The 21,180-nt window shown below is 45.3% G+C and overlaps 2 protein-coding genes across 2 annotated transcripts in view; both read left to right on the top strand.

Annotated features, from left to right (window-relative positions):
* LOC144587767 (uncharacterized) overlaps positions 1–21,180 on the top strand; it is a 570,285-nt gene that overhangs the window by 493,742 nt on the left and 55,363 nt on the right. The gene's annotated exons all lie outside the window — the stretch shown is intronic.
* On the top strand, positions 15,336–18,803 carry SOX2 (SRY-box transcription factor 2). The gene has a single exon (XM_020806757.3). It carries the CDS (start codon positions 16,403–16,405, stop codon positions 17,381–17,383), a length of 981 nt encoding a protein of 326 aa, XP_020662416.2. The 5' UTR covers positions 15,336–16,402; the 3' UTR covers positions 17,384–18,803.

Below are 21,180 nucleotides of genomic sequence, written 5' to 3'. Positions count from 1 at the left end.
GGTGTCACGTCTGAATCTGACCCCGTGCACGTTGAATTTCCGGGAAACAGGTAATGGAGGAATATGTATTAGCGGGAGGTGTGAGCGAGCGTGGGGGCGAGGGAAGGAGGAAGAGGAGAATCCAGAGGAGATGCATTACCTGGCGAAAGCTCCGAGGTATTGGCGGGGCGCCAGCATCCGAGACTGGTTCTTGTTCTCTCACGCCCCCTAACGGTAAACTGAAGCTCCTTCTCTAGGTGACTCTCTCGAAGGGTGATTTTTCTCTCTCCTCTCTTCTCTTCCCCCCCCCCCCCGCCGCCGTTCTCTGGCCGATTTGCAGCCCCCCCCCAAGACAAAAAGAGACTCCCGCTCCAAACAATACACCCGACAGCGCGTGACAATGATTTTAAATAGAGCAAAAATATAGCTGGTTATCATCCGCAATGTCCTTTCCATAATTAAAAAAAAAAGAGCGAGAGAGGTCCTTTTACGAAGTTCTGAGTATTTTGTGTGGTTTTTTTTCCCTTTTCTTTTTAAAATCCTATTTCGTTGCGTTGCTTTTCTTTTTTTTTCTTTTTCTTTAAAGAAGAATTTGGTAGATAAAGGTTAATCTTGGGTTGAATGACGGAGCCGTGATTGACAAGAGAAAAGGTGTTGAGGGCAGGTCGGGCTGTCTTATTTACGGCCCACTTCTTGCTATAGCGCCTTTGTTAGGACTGGAAAGCTAATTTAGCGCTGATCAAAAGCACCACGGAGTTAAAGGGGCTGGTAATGACTGCTAATTTCATTTCAGCCTCGTACATCCCCGACCGCTGTAATTAAAGACGTGCTATTTAAATACAGGTGAAGAGGGTTTTTTTTAAAGTGGGGGGTGGGTGGGTAGGCCGTTACAATTTTATTTAGGCTTCCCCCCATAAACGGGTGTGGATGCAACGCGTGACTTTAGTGTTTCATGTTTTAAAGGCTGTCTTCTCCTTCCTGTATGGGTTTGACTTTTCTCTCGTGCTCTGTCTCCGGTGGTTGTTTTAAATCAAATAGATTCGGGTGGGAAATCATTGCAAACGTGAAGGGGTTACTCTGGTTAGGATGGCGGGGGGGGGGGAGGGGGAGGGGAAGGAAAAGGGGAGGCAAAGATCAGGCTTTTTAAAAAGTGCCTCTAAGGAACATCATTTATTAATTAAATTATTTTCCTCCACTTCATACCAGATTTGTTGGCTCTGCAAACGATGTAATTTCACAACGGATGTAACGGTTTCTTTTTAGAGACACATCAAAGGATAAAAGCTCTACATTTTCGTAGTTGGTTAAAATTGATACCAAAAAGAGAGGGGGGGGGAGAGAAGAGAAGTTAGCCTTTAATCTCTTTTTATCCATGAGGACTAAAGATCTATACTCGACCCTGCTAAGCTTGGAAGCTGGTACCCGCTTCTTCCGGGGTTCTGATGGGCTTAGATGAGAGGCGGGGGCCGAGCAGGATGTCCTAGCGCCCCCTGTTGGCCACAGCGCCGGTCCAGAGTCCAGCAATACCCTTGTTCTTGGGAGTTTGGCGTTTATGCCTGGCACACACCGTTTAGCAAACGTAACAAGCTAAAATGGGCTGGCAATTAAAATCAAAGTATAAGAAAAGGACTTGTCTACCACACACTGTGCTGGCAGAAGTTTTCTTTTCAGCATCAGAGAGAATTTTGGGGACCCAACAAACGCTAAGGGAACAAAATGTTTCTTTCTTGAGCGAATGTTTTTTCTTAAAAAACTCTTCCTTCAGTTCATAGTTTAAGAAATTAAGACCCTCCACGTTAACAGTTTTATTAAAAATGACCAATCTGTTTATTTTTCTCTCTCCAGAACTTACTTCCAGGGAAGGTATTATGCAAATGAATCATGAATTTTATGTTTAATTCAGATTTCATGACATCATTAAAAGTAAAATCAGTGTGCTGGTGTCACAAAATAGAATCACCAGACAGGAGACTGTGGAAAAAGATGCTGTTACAGTGCCAGTGTTTTATATATCACTGAAAACTTTTTTTAAGCTGGAAAAACATTTGTCCACAAGTGTTCTTTTAAAAGTAGGGTTTAAATTGTGAACTAAAAACTGGAACAGCATTTACCATGGAGGTACTGTAAACATAATCAAACCATCTAACTTCCATAGATGTTTCTGCAGTATTCTTTCTTTTGGATAATTTTATATCCAACACCATCAGATAACCCTTTAATTTAAAAAAAAAAAACTGGTTAATATAACATTTAGGCAAAATCACAGGAGATACTTTGTCTTTAGACTGTATCTACTTCCTTCTTCATGAAAAATTATTGTTACTTAAAGCTGTTTTTGTACTTTATATTTAATAGTGGCCAGCGTTATGATCACTTATTTTTAAATTCTGTTTTATAAATGTGTGCCGTTAAACAAACAAGTACAAAGCTCCTTACAGTGACCGAGATTTAAAAGAAACTGCCGTGAAAGCAATATAAAGGTGTAGCAATAAAAAAATAAGCTTATATGTCAATCAACAGCATATCCTTCTAAAAGGGAAGGCATTGTGAAACCTGGAGGCCACAACTTTTGCTATATAAATATAATGACAGTAATTGGGACTTCCAAATAAATGTAATCTGAATCATTTAGTGCTAGTGGCACTCAAGCATATTAACTGGAAAGCAGGTCCTGTTCAGTTCAGGGGCACTTAAATCTCAAAAAGGAAAAGTGGGATGCCCACTCAAATAAGGACCACTGAGTTCTGCAGGTCTTACTCCCAGTTAAATAGAGTTGCAGCATCAGAATCCCAACTCCACTTCCACAGGCTAATCTGCAAAAATAGGTCCTACAGTTGTAACTTTCTAATGAACATAGGTCTTTATTTTCTGTTAAAAAAACACCAAGCAAACCTTGTCCTTCAGTTTCTCGAAGTTTACAAGATGATATAACAAGTGAGTGGGATCTTAGCTGTTGTTCTTCTTTTAAACAAAGCTGAAGAAGCACTCCTTTTGTCATAGGGTCCGCTGGAAAAGAATGGCGAGAAGCTAATTTCACTCACTTTAATGTATGTCTGGCCAGTTGCCCTTGACACCACTGAGAGATAAGCCTCCTAGATCGTGAACTTGTGTGTCCTGTTGGAATAGAGTGTCCCAACTGCACAGCGGGTGACTGGGCGACCAGGACCTGCCTGGCATCGCTGGAGGAGAGCCCAAGGGCCCAGCCGGGGGTACTTGCCCTTTTCCTGCATGAAGAGCTCTGAGATGCAAAGAGATGCATCTCCCAGTCTCCCCCGCCACCTCTTTCTCTAGGAATAGGAAAAGTAGACATACAAAAACTGAGTTGTGCTGACACAGAGCAGCTTCTTTAGCAAAATTGTTTGTCATTTGCCTTCCTTGTGGAAACACTTTTGTGAAGGAAGAAAAGGTGAGCCTGGATCCCTTCTTTGCAAAGAAAAAGAGGGTTTCCTTTGGGTGGTTATTGCAGGCTGTCTAAGAATGTCTTCCCCTTTTGAAAAGTCATCACTGGCCTCCACGTCTAAAGCCCGAGCCCCAATCCTAAAGGCCCCCCCCCCGCACACCCTCTCTTCCGGATGGGGGAAGAGGCAATGGCAGGAGGATGTCAGCAGTTGCTCAGGCTTCTTATTCAGAAGCAGGAGGGTTAAAACACAACTAACCCCCCGCTTTCACATCATGGGGTATTTTTCCTTTGAAAGCCTTTCCCAAGTAGTTTGTGTGTGCACAGTTCCAAACATAAGATAAAGAATAAGTGTCTTCCGTGACAGAATCAAGTTGTATTTACATAGATGTCATATATAAATTACAGAAACCCCTAAAATGCCTTTTTTCTGGTTGGAAGCACTGTTCTCTGTCGCCTGAGGCTCCACTGAAAATGTGCATTGGTTAAAAATAATTGCTCCTACAGCAGAAGTTACATGCCAGGAAGCAGAGTTTTAAACTTCGAAACAGGTTTTAAGATACTTCCAGTTATACTGACCGCATTTTGGAGGGGGGCTACTGCAAAGGGCTCACTGCACAAACCAGCTAATTGGAGACATTTGGGTTGAAGGTAAAACAAACCTTAAAACTCTGACTTAAGGTATTAATAACTTGGTAGCATTTACTGTAGTACCATTCCCAACTGGAATCTCCCCACCTATGTTAGTGTTCCTGTCAGTCTGAATTTACACTCAGACAGGAACAGAGACTGGTAGTAAACTGCATACAAAAGATGTGGTTTTTTTTCTCTCTCTCTCCTCATCTATCTCCTTCCAGCCAACCTGTAAATTTCTCTTCAGTTAGGATTCTATAGGATAGATGTTATGTGGATAACCTTAACGCTTCACCTCTCCATACCAAACTTCAGAGACTGTTTTCAAATAGAATCTGAATGAAAAAAACACACACACACACACACAATTCATCCAACTATACAATCTAATAACAGAATTGCTGCAGTCAAGGGCTGACAAGGAGGGGGGAAGAATCTGCTGGATGTTCTGCACCAGTGGTAACCCATATATTATTGGATTGCAGTTTCCATAAACCCTGGGCAACATGGCTGATGGTGAAAGCTCGTAGGAACTGCAGTCCAACAACACATGGATTACCCAAGGTTGGGAGTCCCTGTTCTTTACCCAAACTACTCCTGATCCATCTCCACCTGCCCAGCCATCCACAATGTATATACTGTATAAACCTGCATTCCTGAAATTGCACTCCCTGAGTCTGAAGAAGTGGGTTGTCATCCACAAAAGCTCATGAGTGTGTGTGTATGGAATCTGATAATCTTAAAGATGCCTCAAGTCTTTTTCTCTCTTTGTTGGTTTGCTATACATGGTGGCCTTACCATTGGCACCCCCAACAGAAGCTCAGATTATTTTAGTAGAAGCTTAGTATCTAGATAAACAATTAGAAAACTACTATTTCCTCTTCCTATGGTCATCCCAAATGCTGAAGTAATCCAGCACTGGGTTTCCATAATGATGGGTGAGATGTCTGTGGGGAGACCAGACCAGAGCAGTGCGATATAGCCCACTTGAAGTGTTGTTCTCTAGCACATGAGATGGAGAGAGAGACTGGAGGTAATATGTAGCAGTCATCCCGGCTAGCCATCTGTCACCTTAACCCCCCATTAATCTGTCTGAAGTTGAGACAAATTTAAAGCAGTCCAAATTGGTTAATATCCAGTAGTACTATTTGACAGAAAGAGTAAACTTATCCACTCTTTCTGCACCATGCATAATTTTATCCTCATTTGTAGTTTCTTCTTGCTTGCTTTTTCTCACCTTAGCTGAGAGTCCCTGGCCTCGCAAAGGCCTGTTTTGGTTCTCTTCTTGGCCTGGAGATGACCCTGGTGGGTTGACCAGGTTTCAGTAAGCCCCTGTGACAGGCTGCATCTATGCCAGTTGGATCCTCCTTGCTAGGTACAGAGAAGCACCAGAAGATTGATCTCCGGATGACCAACTGGCCATAATGATGAAGCATGAAACAATTAGTTTTGTATTCATAGAGGCACTAACACACCTATGAAATCAAGTTAAATTTCCAGGCTAGTTTGTAACCTGTCCTCATAACAAAACAACACAGTCCTAGAGATTAACATATTTATCATTACAGTGGACCCTCTACTTATGGAATTAATCCATATTGGAATGGTGGCTGCAGGTTGAAAAGTCTGTAGGTCGAGTCTCCATTGACCTACAATGCATTGAAAACCGATTAATCCATAGCAGACTGTTTTTGTTCCATTTTTGTTTCATTTTGGTTTTTTTCTGGTCTGTAAGTCGATTCTCTGGCTGCAAGTCGAACCTAAATTTTGCAGCCAGAGAAGTCTGTAACTCGAAAAGTCTGAAAATCGAGCCGTCTATAAGTCAAGGGTCCACTGTATTGATGCATTCATCGCCTCCTTCATCAGCTGCATGAAGAGCTGGTTGTATCAGCACTGTGATCAGTTTGGCTATCTTTTTTTTTTTTGCACTCTTTCTTGCTGCGCCTTATTTTTTTTGAGTTATGATGACTGGAAATATTTCTTGTCTTCCAAACGGGATAGCACGCTAGATTTTCACAAAGTTTTGACGCTAGTAGCAATTTGATTTCTGATGTTTTGCCTAGCAATCCCTCACCATGGATGAAGGCCTCTGAAGGACAAAAGTATCCTGGGTGCTTCTGCAAACGTTGGTTCTGTCTGGGTCAAAATGAGGCTGGATTATTGCCATGGTGAAGCCTGAAGGCTGATCTGACCAGCCATTGTTCTGCCTCGTGGCGCAGTGGTTAAAACGCTGTACTGCAGCTAAAACTGTGCTCACGACCTGGGGTTCAAATCCCAGGTAGCCGGCTCAAGGTTGACTCAGCCTTCCATCCTTCCGAGGTCGGTAAAATGAGTACCCAGCTTGTTGGGGGGGCAATGTGTAGCCTTTATAATTAAAAAATTGTAAACCGCCCGGAGAGTGCTTGTAGCGCTATGGGGCGGTATATAAGTCCAATAAATAAATAAATAAAATAAATTTAGTAGGTGCCTCCTGATCAGAGCTAGCCATCTCCATTTTACTGGTCTTTATTGGAGCTGACAGCAAGAGTGAAGGGTGGTGCAATGGGAGGAAGCATTTCTGCATGAACCCTAGTAATTTAATATCATACCTTACTCATCAGGCTCATGTCTCCACGTTGCAAGCTGGAGTTCTTTTAGATAGAGAGAGGCACTTCTAAACATACTTCTGGATCTTCCTTTTCTGCATTCGGCCATTCCCATCTCAAAGTCAAGAGCTACTAAGGAACTTTATAGAAAACCTGTGCTATATGCACCAGTTTATTGCAGAAACCAGTTCTGCATAAAACATGTCACAGGATTAAAAGTGTCTCTATAATTTGTACCAACGTGCCCTAATCTTTTGGCCAAATTCTTACAAGGGGACCATAGAAAATACTTGCAATAGGCCACAAATGCAAACCTGATTAAAAAACAATGAGAAGAAAAGTACACGTCTCCCTCCAAAGTTGTCAGAACTTCTCTCCTCCCTGAAGGTCACATCCAGCATGGAGATGTTTTTCTTCAAAGTAAGCGCCATTGATTCTAAGGATTTATACAACAATCTGAAGGACTTTTTCCTGACTGAGAAGAGTCCCACAGATTTCAGTGGGTTTTATTTCCCCAAATGGGATGCTAGGTTATGTGAATATGCAACAGCTCTTCTCAGCAGTTGGAGCAGGTTTTGCAGAATTCACTTGGACCCAGAGACACTAGTTCAGACACTTCCTCTCCAGTTCTGGGCTCTTGTTCTGCTGTAACCATACTGAAGCCATTTGCATTTTAAGCAGCCTGTTTGCAGGGGAGGGCGGGATTCCAGTGAAACCGGAAGTGGTCCTCCAGTCACACAGATTTAAAGTGACTTAGTGCTTGGGACTTAACCTTGCTAAGTTCAAAAAGTCCCATTTTAAATCAATGAAAGTAGTATATCTGAGTGCTACCATTTAGGATCCACTGCTGTCAAGATTTGTTTCCCAGTACAAAACTCATATTCTCAAAGTTGCAATCAGCAGAACTTGCTTCCAGCTGAACAGAGCCCCTTCACAATCTCTAATGCCTTTATTGGGGGCTTGTGTTCATTTTGGACACAGATGTTGTTTGGAGGTGTCCTTGGTGAGGGATTCTTATTAATTATTTATTTATTTCATTTCCTGTATATGCTGCCTTTCCAGTAGAAGATGGCAGTCAAAGCAGATCAGAAACTTCATAAAAATAAGAACAAGTAAAACCAAATGTAACCATAAGATAGTAAAATGAAATAAAACTTTTGGATAGCCATCGATTCATGGGCATCAATTTAAAGTTGGTTTAAAGTGAGGGATTTTAAGTTCTTCACACTGGCACAAACCTGATGAAGGGGTGTTTTAATCCATGAAAGCTCATGTGTGATGTATGATAGTTTAGTGGTCCATAAAGGTATCACCTATTTTAGCATTTGGATTCTACTCACCAAGGTGACCCTACGTGTAAAGACCCTAACTGCATCCAACAGTGGCGGGAGGAAGTAAGCTTGTCCTTACAAATTGGGGAAAGGGGTAACTAAAAGTGGTGGAACTAAATCGAAGTACATTTAGGCTGCAATCTATGCACCAAAAGGGAGGCCCCATTAATGTCTCGTTAGAAAGTCAACACGGAGACTATGTCTTATGCATTTTAAGGATGAAAACAGCTTCCTTGACATAAGCGTGGGAGAAGGAGAGTTCATTCATATCATGCCATCTATGCATCATTTCCTTAGAATAAGTGATATTGAGTTCTCAACGAGAAGCACAGCTCAAGGCGCCTATTGGTTAGAGAAGGAAATACTGTATCGTGTTTTATTTTTTAAACTCAAACGGTGTGAATACATTTGTTCGGGGAAAAAGAGAAAATAGGAAATCAAGGAGGATTGAAATGGGGTGGGTGGGTAGAATTAAAGCTGGATTTCCGATGGTTTTTAAGAAGCCACCTGCGTCTAAACCCAAGTCGGTCCGTAGAATCTCCAGGAATGTATCCCTAGGAAGTCTATGTTGGATCTTGGTGCGGGGGCGTAGCCGAGATAGGAAGGATTAAGGTACCCTGAATATGCATTAACACCCCCCACCCCACCCTTAGTCAGGGTAAACAAAGAAGGGCAAAAAGTTCGCTTTGTTCTCTCAACGTGAATTCGTTTCTAGAACTCTAATCCGCTTTTACAGCTTTTGCCACAGAATCATCTAACGCAGATTAGTTATATTCTAATACCCTGGTGAGCCCAATCCTAAACACGCTTTATTCTACTAATTTGAGATTTGTAGAGCAAGTCTATACATGTCTACCGAAAAGTGAGTCCCATTGCAGTGAGACTTACTTCCAGGTCAGGATGTATATGACAGCAGCCTCGTTTTCTAGGAAGCGTTTCATGGTAGGGCTATAGCCTTAAACACTGTCTCTGTGATCCTGAACATACTTGGAAGTAAACTCAGTTGAACTCCGATGTGATTTACCTTTAGGACAAATGATGAAACGTAGTCGCTCGGAGAAGCAGTGCTCTTAGGCCTTAGAGAGGGCTCCCATTTCTTCCAGTCTAACAGGTTGTTCGCTTGACAATCTCCCCACTGTTCCCCTGGGGTACCCGGAGACATCTATCCTCTTTCAACCGTACTTTTAGACTAACATCTAGAAGGCAAGGCAGTGGAAACGTACCCGTTGATATAAAGGAGTCGTTTGAGAGCTGGAAATTTGTTTAAAGATGGATACGTGGGCTCCTCTGAAATCATGGAGTTTCTCCTGAAATGATTTGCTGCAAAAATAAAGTAGTCTGTGTTTAGAATTAGATAGAAGAGGGTGTATTGGGAGGGGGTGGCACTTTGGTCCAGGCGCTCTCTCGCCACCGAAAGAAAAATTCCCTCTTCCTTATACAATAATGGCTTTAATTATGGTTAAGACCAATTAATTCTCTCTAAAGCATGATCTACATTCCTTCGGTGTGAGAGCCCTTGAAGTACTGGTACTTTTGGATTTGGTTAGAAATCACTTGTTAACCTTTAATGCTACGCCTGCTGATTAAAACAAAAGAAAAAAAAGAAAAGAAAGAGGAGAAAATAGTTTAATCACCTCCAGGTGACTTTAAAGTAATAAGTAATATTGTATCTGTTTTAAAGCGCTGATATTTCTCATTATTCGGTGTGAAGTGAATGGTTTAGAATTACTGCGGGATTCATCCTGTTTCAACTCCCTTCTTTTCCTTTTTTCTAAATAACGCGCACATACTTTGCATTCACAGTAATTATTCAGGAATTAAACTGATTGTTAGAGCCAACTAGAATAGATCCATGAATGGATGAACTTGTTATGTCAACCTTAATGTAAATCCTAGTGACTCAATAGGTCTACTCTAATGGGGACCAACAATTGAATTTAGCCCTGTCCTTGCACATTTAAACTTTCCAGGAACCTACTACCAATCAAAGGTAGGAAAATATAAACTTTCACAGTAAACCACATCCTAGTGGAAATGTTTGTATAGTGGAAATTATATAAAAGGAAACATTTATATGACGGAAATCAACATCCATCTTGTATATTAAAAACGCTGCCATGCAAACAACAAATACAAATTATTTAAACTCATTATCATAACATAGACAGAATAACTCTAGTCTAACCCTGATGGGATGTAACAATGTATAACTGAAATAAGATAAGCAATATGTATTATTTACATATTGGGTCTGTTAACGTGTGTGCTGATTCATATAGGTAACATGGCATAATAATTCAGAAGTGATAAACTAAAATATATTGCAGTCTAGATAAGATAAAATCAGATCAAATATGCAATATTGCCATTATACTTAGTCTGCAGTAGCCTCTGGTGATACTGTTGCTTGCTTATCTAGCTTCTAAGCGGTAGGATCTAAAGTGTCAGGCTTTAGAAGAAAGAGTGGTACTCGATTTATTATTTGAGGGGGAGATTTTACTACTCAGAAATTAGCTATCATAGATGGATATCAATATTTTTTAATCAGGGAAAAGGAAACATTTCTTTCTGGAATTTATCCCCCTACTCAGGGTGGCCCTTTCTTCTAACAGATGTGTGGGATAAATGTAAATCTGAAAAGATTCCTTATATTTCCCCGCCTCTCTTCTCCCCCCCCCTTTCATTCATCAGGAGTTAATTCTTTATGAGACAGTTGTAAAAAAGACTAGAAATCAAGGGACAGTTATTTGTGGGGAGTTAAAACAGTGATTCTGTTTTAAAGAACTGTGTGAAACATATCTGTATATGTAAAGTGTGTGTATGTGCGTGTGGATACACTCTCACATATAGAAACATATCCAACTTTGTTAAGGAATGGAACGCATGTTTGTGTACTCATAGACATTTTCCCTTTCTTTAAAAAAAATCCCCTTGAGTAATGAAATTTTTAAACTGAGTTAGGTTGACATTTTGCAGAAAATTGAGTTATCAAGGCCGTAATTATTTCACAGGGAGACAAAAATTCTTCGCCTCTAACTGTCAAACAGGAGAGTCTTTTTCAGAGCCCCCTCCCCTTTCAAATTAGAACATTAAAAAAAAGAAAAGACCTCAGCTCTTCGTAGCAAAAGGGTTTGTGAGTGGTTAAACACAGTTTCCCCCCCACCCCCACCCCAATACTGGTGGTCGTCAAACTCTGCTAATTAACAATGCTGAGAAATTCCATCCTAACAAGGACATTCTCTAAGTCTCCGCTGGTTCCCTGCCGTTCGCCTTCATTTCCATAAGAAGATTAAGAGTGCAGGAGAACACACTCAAATGCAGATGTAGAAAAGAAGGGTTTTTAACGAGCATCATAATAGTAAGATGCTTGGCTAGTTCCCGCCTAATTGCTGCAAGTTAAACCTCTATTTGCAGCTAAGGGAAAAAAAAAATCTAGGTGCTCGGATCTTTCCATCTCTCCAAGACAAGATAGCTTGGTAAGTTTGAGCTGGAAGACTGAATGGAGAAAAGCCTCTCTTTTTTTTATAGTGCCGTGTCCCGTCCCCCCCCCCGCAAAACACACACACTCACCTCATTTTGCGGAGGACATTTCAAGTTATTTATACATCCAGGGTTTCGTAAAGGAAGTGACAATTTAGATCAGTAAGTAACTATTAGAACAGGGGAAAATTTTAGAGCCTCGTTCAGCCCCGTCCCCATAAGCTTTTGAGGTCACTTCCCCCCCCCCCCAGCACTAACTAGATCGCTGGGAAACATGGTGGGTGGGGGCTGTTTATTTCATTTCCATAAATTATACCCAAGGCAACGAATTTTAAATCCATTCAGATTAAAACGTCGCTCTCCAGGCCTCCTTTTATATAATGCCCATATTCTACCGGGGGTGGGGTGGGAATCTGAATGGGGCGCTGAAACAAACGATAATCCCATGGGTGATACCATCTCCATCTCTGTCTCTACCTAAATGAGAGGGGAAAAAATATTGTTTTAAGAGCCGTGCGGGGATCTACGCGCACCCATATAGAGGCACACCTAGGTCTGAAAAAGGAAGGGGAAAAAGATCGGGTGGAGGAGAGGGGGCTTGAAAAGCGCTATCGCTTTTATCTTATTTTTCTATAGCGCATTATTATGTATATATGCCAGAGACAGTTCACTGCACTGATAAGGAAAACACGGCTAATTAAAATAAAGCGGTAAATACTTGTGATAACGCAATTGTTAGGTAGCGCCATACCTTATTTAGATGATAAATGCAATTAACAAAGAGCCCAACCATCCACTTTAACCTCTTAACTGTGTTATTATAGAGTTCAGTGCCAATAAAAAGCATCTAGTTATGATGTGGGGGGGGAGGGGACTCATCCTCCCAATCCACTACAGGCTGCCTTACTCTCCATCTACAACAATGTGTGTGTTGAAAGAAAAACACACACACACACCTCACTATCCATCAGTTATCACTGTATTAAGCGAGACAAAATCGCTGCCTCCCACACCCACCCTTTTCTTCCAACTTAATTATCCATAAGATTTTTTTAAAGGACGTGATCAAGTATTTAGGCTAAAGTATAAACAACGACGAAGTTAAATACGGTGTCTGGACAATTAGAATCACTCTGTATATGTTTGGGGCGTGTGTGTGTTTGTGTGGCAAAGGGGGGGGGGATCGCTCGACATCCTCTATTGGCTTCCACGTGTGGGAGACTGAAGCAGTTCGATTGTATTTACTACTTGCAGTCAAGAAAACGAGCGAAGCTGTGCTGCAGGAAAAGTCTTAAGGGCGCCAGTTTGTTTTCTGATCCGTAGGAATCAGTAGAAGCGGGCACCTTGTGAAAGCAACCAGTATGAACGAGGCGAACAACGTAAAAGATATCCGCTTAACAGCAACAATCATATCCAGCATTAATTGCACACCTATCGTACCGTCATCTGCTCCCCTCTTCGGGGCCTGGAAAAGGGCGGTGCTGGGGGGGGGGTGTCGAGGGTTTTTTTTGTTGTTGTTTTGGTGAAGGGGGGGAAAGGCGAATTGGCCAGTAGGGGGCGCACCAACCCTATTCCTAAAACCCCCAGCTGTGAAAGTCCGGCGCGCCCTTGCCATCGCTTCTCGTTCTCTTTTGTGTATTTCAAAATCACTTTTCATCTGCTTTTTTTTTTTTTTTTAAAAATCCAGCCACATCAGGAGTTGGCAGCGCTCTCAGTTCTTTCTCAATTTGCGCCAGCCTCTCTTGTCCTCCAAAAGTGAAATAAAAATAGGATTCGTTGGGGGAAAAAAAACCACCCTCCCTTCTTTTTTTCCCCCCTTCCCAGTCTCATCTGTCTGCTGTTGAAACAAACCTAAAACAGGGCTAACGAAAAAGCTTATTTTGATTTCATACCATTGTGCGCATTTCTCTTTGAACAGATATTGTCCGCTGCATTTTTCTTAACAGGGTTTGAACAGGGCCCTTCACGTGCAGACGCACGTAGAAAAGGCGTGAAAGCCATGTCGGAAGAAAGGAGGGGGAGGGGGAGGAAAATAACCTATTTTCCAGAACTTACAACAAAATGGAACGTGTCCAACCAGAGAAATCGCTCCATCCCCCCCCTTTTTTTTTTCAGGAGCTGAAGGGGGAGGGGCGAGCGGGAGCCCCCAATGTTTAAGCACTTTATAAAGCAGAAATGGCAGGAGGGGGGGGGTTTCTCTTCTTTTCTCTCTTTGTAGTCAAGTGCGTTTTAGCAACAAAGATCCCAACAAGAGCTTCCAAATAAACTTAGCCTGCGCTTTGTTTCGTTGCGTGTAGTGACAGCGAGAATAATAAAGCTACCTATTTGTAACGGTTGTGTTGCCACCTCGCTATGGCTGGGGGATCTCACCTCTAGAAACCTCTTCTTCCCCCCTCCTCACTTTGCCAAAAATAAAAAAAGGAATAAAAATAAAAAGAACTGCGCGGGAGGGGTCGGGTGCGCGCGTCCGAATCGGCGCGCCCGCTTCTTCTCCGTGTCTCTAAAACCACTCTCCCCAATCCAGGCTGGGGGGGGGCGGCGGTTCGGGTGCGCGCGCGTCGGTGGCCCACTTCCCATTGTACCTGTGCACCTGCTTAGGGAATAAAGCCACACTTTTAAAATCGCAGGAAAGCAGCTTTTCAAGGAGCGGGAGGGATGTGTGTGCATGTGTGTGTGCGCGCACGCTGGGGTGAAGGGAGGACCCGTTTTTATTACACTCGGGTTCTGAGATGGTATCTGGGCTTTTGTGGCATCTTTCCTTCTCCCCTCGGTGGTGGGTGGACCGAGGAGCAGCATTGATTTCACAGAGAGACGTCTCGTGTAAAAGCAGCCACAAGAGGACCATCCTTGAGCCGGTTGAGGAGATCAGAAGGGGAGTGGAGGGGGGGGATGAGGGGGATGAGGGGAGAGAGGGAGGCAGGACAGCTTGGCGTTGTTTTTCGGGAGCTGAATGGCGAGAAGGAAGGGGCAGAAGGGGGCCAACCGGCCTGGAGGGGACGTGGCGTCCCTCGGGAAAGAAAACAAAACCATCGCTACCCCCGCCCCTCAGTCTTGCACATCCCCCTAACTAAGCACGTTACTTGGAAGTAAATCCCTTTGATTACGGAGGAACCGATGGGTTCCCTCGCGCCACCTAACCCTCCAGGGTCGTCGAAAGGCCAGGGACGCCGGCCTCCTTCTGCTGGCCAAACCCTTCCGGCTCCATCCCGAACCGGCTCCGTTTCGCGGATCTTCCCCTCGTGTTTGCTCGCCCGAGAGGGCCCGTGGATTCCCACGGTACCCACTGGCCGGGGGAGGGCGCGTGTGTGAAAGGGCCGCAGCCTCCTAGTCCAGCAACATCCCCAGAAAGCTGCTTCTGGAGGTCGTGGGGGGGGCAGTGCTTTCTTCATCGATTTCCCTGGGAGTAAATGCCACTGCGGGCCATGCCAGCGGCGTCTCAGGCTCAGCCTTAGCTCTGCAGCCATTGCCAGGCGGTTCAGGTCGCCCCGGCGAACAGGACTGAGCACCAGAGACGGTGGGGAACAGTTGCCTGTCTAGACTGAGTGGGCACCGACGCCCCATGAGAGGGGCTCCTTTCCCTCCGGAGATCCCTTTACAGGAGAGCCTGTAGGCCCTGGGCAGTCCTGGGGCCGCCGCTTAGATCCTTCTGGGCGGCTTCTGGACTCCCAGGGCTTGAAAAGACCGCAGAGAGAAGAGATGCTGCGAGGAAACTCAAGGAATCCGCTCAGCACTCGGTCGAGGAGAAGAAGCGCCAGATCACTCCGGCTGCTTCTTAAGATCCAAGGAAGGGCCCTTCAGAGGCGGGGCGGCTGCCTTTCCTGCGCCCCCTCCCCAGATCGCCGCCCACCCCCCAGGTCCAGCCTGCCAGGCAAACAGCAGGAAAGTTGCGAGCCCTCCTTCCCCAACCTCAAGTTGGGCCGAGCGTTTTGTTGTCTTGTTTTTAATGCCGCCCCGGTGCTGTTGACACCCTCCCTCCCCGCGGCGTGTGTGACCTGTTGCTCGTCAGAGGAGCTCCGAGGGGCCCTTGGAGTGGCGGCCGCGAAGGCCCGCCTCCTTCCTTCCCTGCCTCCTCTGTCCCTCCCTCCCTCCCTCCCGGGCCCGCTTCCCCAAGCCGAGCTGTCCCGGCTGGCGCGCGGGAAGCCCCGCCCCTTTTCATGCAAAACTCCCAGCCGAGGCTGGTGCTCAGTGGAGGAGCCGGCGGGCGCTGATTGGCCAGGGCGAACGCATTTATTCCCTGACAAGCCCCCCATCACATGGATGGTTGTCTATTAACTTGTTCAAAAAAGTATCAGGAGTTGTCAAGGCAGAGAGAGAGAGAGAGAAAGACAGAGAGAGAGAGAGTGAAAGAGAGAGAGAGTGTGTGTGTTTGGGGGGGAAAAAAACAAAACAAAACAAAGGAAGGAAAAGGGGACAGAGGCTTCTGCTGGCTCTTTAAGACGAAGAGATACAGAGAAGGGGGGAAAACGAGGAAAGAATAGGGAAAGAAAGGAGGGGAAACGGACCAAGAAGAAGTTTCTCAATCAAGCCTCTCCGAGTCGTCTTTGTTATGATTCTCCTTGAGTAATCGTCCAGGGCTGCTGGCAGAGAGAGAGAGAGAGAGAGAGAGAGAGGAAGAGCCCGGTGCTGGTCCGGCCGGGGGAGGCTCTTTCTTCTGGGGGGGGGAGATCTCCCCTCCCTTCCCCCTCCCCGAGAAGACAAGTCCAGCTCGGGACACTCGCTCGCCCCTCTCGGCGGCTGCTCGCTCCCGGGCGCGCTGATCCCCCCTCTTATTGACGCCTTTTTGGGACGATTTCGCTCGGTTTGGGCGGCCGTCGGACTTCGCTTCCTCTCCCTCTGCGCGCCTCCGGGGTCCGCGCGCGGGGGTTCAGCCGCCGGCGCCCCCGAAGCCTCGGGGTGGTTCCCCCCCGCCAACCTCGCCACCATTTCCGAGACCTGCCCGCCGCCGCCGCCGCCTCCAACTGCTGCGCGCCCCCCTTTCCCCAGAAGAAGCCGTTTGAATGTACAACATGATGGAGACCGAGCTCAAACCTCCCGCCCCCCAGCAGACGCCGGGGGGAGGCACGGGGGGGAACAGCAACGCGGGGGCCAACAGCCAGAAGAACAGCCCCGACCGGGTCAAGCGCCCCATGAACGCCTTCATGGTGTGGTCGCGGGGCCAGCGGCGCAAGATGGCCCAGGAGAACCCCAAGATGCACAACTCGGAGATCAGCAAGCGCCTCGGGGCCGAGTGGAAACTTTTGTCCGAGGCCGAGAAGCGGCCCTTCATCGACGAAGCCAAGCGGCTCCGCGCCTTGCACATGAAGGAGCACCCGGATTATAAATACCGACCCCGGCGGAAAACCAAGACGCTGATGAAGAAGGATAAGTACACGTTGCCCGGCGGCTTGCTGGCCCCGGGCTCCAACTCCATGGCCGCCGGGGTGGGCGTCGGGGCCAGCCTCGGCGCGGCCGGCGTCAACCAGCGCATGGACAGCTACGCGCACATGAACGGCTGGACCAACGGCGGCTACGGGATGATGCAAGAGCAGCTCGGCTACCCGCAGCACCCGGGCCTGAACGCCCACAACGCCGCCGCCGCCGCCGCCGCCGCCGCCGCCCAGATGCAGCCCATGCACCGCTACGACGTGAGCGCCCTCCAGTACAACTCCATGAGCGGCTCGCAGACGTACATGAACGGCTCGCCCACCTACGGCAGCATGTCCTACTCCCAGCAGGGCACCCCCGGCATGGCCCTGGGCTCCATGGGCTCGGTGGTCAAGACGGAGGCCAGCTCCAGCCCGCCCGTGGTCACCTCCTCGTCCCACTCCAGGGCGCCTTGCCAAGCGGGCGACCTCCGGGACATGATCAGCATGTACCTCCCCGGGGCCGAAGTGCCCGAGCCGGCCGCCCCCAGCAGACTGCACATGGCCCAGCACTACCAGAACGCCCCCGTGCCGGGGACGGCGATAAACGGCACGCTTCCGCTCTCCCATATGTAAGACCCCGGGGGAGGGAGGGGGCCGGGCGGGGAGGGGGGGGGCCCAAGCGCCGGCCACGCAGCCAGCCGGCCGGGAAGGAAGGAAGGAAGGCCAGAAGGAAGGAAGGAAGGCCAGAAAGAAAGAAGGAAGGCAACCGTGCAAGGAGACCGACTCCGACCCACAAACTTTTCTTAGAAAGTCCGAACTTCTGTCTTTCCCTGCTCCACCTCCTCTCCTCTTTTCTTCTTCTTCTCCTGAGGGTTGCAGGGTGGGTGGGTGGGACGGGACACTATTTTTGTACAGAGAATAACCGGGGATCGGGGCGGGCGGGTAGGGAACCGAACACAGATCACATGCAAAATCAGAACCCACGGAGGAACGTGTATAGATCTTTTTCTCTGACCTCTCTTTTGGAAACGTGTTTTCCCTCCTCCCAGCTCCCTCCTCCCAGAAGTTCCCGTGGAAACAATATTTTGCAGAAAGGGTGGCTGGTTGTTGTTGTTTTGTTTTTTTAAAGAAAGGAAAAAAAGAGAAAGGGAACCGTCTTGACCAATAATCTTTAGAGGTAGACTCCAGAAAGTGTGGTAGGAAAGGGGGAGGGGGGGAAAGGGAGGACTACCAAGGAACGGTGCGGGAAATGTTTTAATATTTGCAAGCAACTTTTGTACAGTATTTATCAAAATAAACATGGCAATCGAAAAGTCCATTGTTTATATTAAAAAAAAGGACAGAGAAGGAGAGAAAGAACTTGAGAATTTGCCAATTATTTTTAAAATACAACAGAGTCTACTTAAGACGCTGTAATAATTGCAGAGGGATTTATAGTAGCAACAAAAAAGGGAGTTGAATTTTATTTTAAAACAAAGATCTGGACATTTTAATTGTTTTAGCAATTGTACAAAAGGCAAAAAAAATAGAATAAGTACTGGCATACCATTGAACTGTTTTCTTTTTTAAATAAAAGGGCAAAAGTTTAGGGTGTACTAAATTTTTTATACATTGTTAAAAACAAATATTGTCTTGCAGATTCACACGTTTGTTAATTTAAATTAGCCCTTTTTGTTTCCAGACTTTGTCCTGTTCAGTTGAAACAACAGCAAAACAGCAATCTGAAATTATTGTGTTTGAAATATTTTCTTATGGTTTGTAATATTTCTGTAAAATTATTGTGACAATATTTTAAGTTCTTTTATTTTTGTCCCTCCTCATTTCCCGTAGTTGTATTTTAAAGACTCGGCTGTGTATTATCTGAAATCAGTCCGCCGGCAGGCCATGTATGTATACATATAGTCACATGTATGTATATACATGTATATGTATATATACACACACATATATTTGAACTAATACCATCCTATAAACAGGTACATATTTGAATTAAGTTTTTACTCCATTATGCACAGTTTGAGATAAATAAATTTTTGAAATATGGACACAGAAATTCCATGTAGTGCTTGATTTTATTTTGAGAAAGCAGGCCGTGATATTATTTCTAAAACTGAATCCATGCTGCATGAGGAAATGTTATAACTACCTGTGATAAACAGTCATTTGTACCACAAAGAACTATAGACAGAAGACAACTTTTGAGTTTTCTTTTTACAGGGTAATTTCAGTACTGAAGGTTCCAATTAAAATAACGCCAGGCCTGAAATTTGTTATGGCTCAGGAGCGTTTAGAAAATTATAAATCTTTCGCATATGGTTACTGCATCTGTCTGGAAGTTACTTTTATGTTCTTCTCGGAGCAGCGGGAATTGTAGGCGTAACAACAACAATAACAGTGATAACAATAATAATCACAATAAGGCTAACACTATGAACTTAAGGGTGAAGAAGTATTGCTTCTGGAAGAAACAACCACTTGTTGCCAAGGGTCCTGAGCCCGAAGTTGGACTGTTAACGGGAACAGGAAGAGAAAGAAGTACGAAAGAAGGTGCGAAGATACAGCCGAGGTGCGTGTCTCTCTTGACTTCTTTTTCATAACCAGGGTGGACTCCTTCTGTAGCGGGGGAAATGGGGTTGAGATAAGGTTGTTGTGTGCATGTGCACATGTGTGTGTGTGTGTGTGTGTGTGTGTGTGTCTGTTGGGGTGGAAGGACTGCGACTTAATTACACCACAACAATGCAAAAAAGAGGGCAGCTGTTAACGACCGGCTGGGCTTTTTTGTGACTTCCTAAACTTTCTCCTGTTCAGCTGTTTTTCCTTCAGCATCGGGGAGGGGGAGGAAGTGGCTCGTGATTTTGTGTCTTGGAGAGGAAATACGGGTGGGTGCCGGGTGGGGAGGGCTATTTTAAATGTAAATGACCATTAATGGGAAGAATAACCTACAATTGTGTGATGTCATAGGCTTTCAGGAAAGCTCTTTCTTGACTCCTAGTTCATAATTCACCCCGGGAGGTGAAACAAGCCAGTTTCAGGAAAACCCGTGAAAACCAAGCCCTTCCCCACCCCTCCAAAAAGCACATTAAAGAAGAGAACGTCGGTCTGGCCGAGGTAGACTGGTTTCAATTTCTCCTATTCTCCTTGTACTTTTCGATATACTTTTTGAGTAGTTGCCTTTCTTTCATGTTCAGGTGGCAGAGCACTTGCTTGGTAGATCACTGACACTTCAATCCAAGAGTTTTAGGATACAATCCAGATATACTTATCTAGACGTAAAACCCACGGGGCTGGTGGGTGGGTCAAGACGACTCGCTTCCAGATATAAATATTTCAAATATAAATATTTATGAATGAGGCCTTGCTCTCCCAAACAAGCATCCTGCAGTCATCAAGCTGAGAGGGTTTTTTTTTTAAGCTCTCTCAAAAAAAGAGAGAGAGTTTTCTTCTGCTTCCACCCTGAGCAAGGCGCGTGGGGATAGAAATACTCTGGAAATCTCTAGATCCTGATTCCAGAGCACTTTGTTTCTGCTTCCAATGCCGTCTCTTGATTGCCAGAGGCCAGTAAGGCTCTGCCAGAACCTTAAGGCGTTGGTCCCATCCCCTCCTTTGTAAAAGGAAGCCCAGAAATTAGACATCTTTCCCACTTCACTAATATTATTGTTGGTTGTCAATCTGTTAATCTGTTATGTCATTGTGAAGTAGCAGAGTTTGGGGCTGCCATAGCCCGTTTATAGAGCCAGAGAAGGCAATGTTTAATCATTTTTCAGTGAATGGCGTGTCGGATTGATTTATTTTCAACATAATGGTTTGTTTTAGGGATTGCTTTTAGTGCCGAACATTGATTGCTTACTAGCATCTGAGATGAAGCCTATTTATTTGGGGGGAAAATTGGTTCTTCGGTTTGAAAGGCTTCCTTACAGATTTAAAGCATACCTATTGCTACTAAATCTATTAGAGGCAGTTTACAGATCAGGGATCTAGACTGTGTTTATCTCATCTGTTATAGGTGGGGTAGATATGCCAGCCTCACCCCTCGGATCCTTATGCGGGTTTACTCAGGACTAAGGCTCACTGATGTGAATGAAGGACTTCTTTTTAAAAGAGTTCCGCCCAGTTCATGTTCTCTCCAAAGTTTGGGGCTTTTCATTAGAACCTAGACCCCTGCCCTCCAATCATTTTTATTAACCCTAAATTCGCTAGATGTGAAAATGGTAGGATTTGTCATAGGCCTCAATTTATATACCAGGCTGTTGGGCAGCAATTTTGTATGTTTGTAATTTAAACCCTGCTTAGACTGGGGGTTTCTCATCTGGTTCTCATCGGCTACTTTTCCTACACAAGCTAGCAACTGGACAAGAAGATCTTGGGTGATTGTTTGGAATTTTAAGTCTCTACTATCTTTGCCTCCCTTAATGAATGCAAAACAATCTTGA

Source organism: Pogona vitticeps, chromosome 3 (genome assembly GCF_051106095.1).
Source record: "Pogona vitticeps strain Pit_001003342236 chromosome 3, PviZW2.1, whole genome shotgun sequence".
Lineage (NCBI taxonomy): Eukaryota > Metazoa > Chordata > Lepidosauria > Squamata > Agamidae > Pogona > Pogona vitticeps.
The sequence above is the reverse complement of the archived record's forward strand: the minus strand, read 5'-3'. Positions and strand labels throughout refer to the sequence as shown.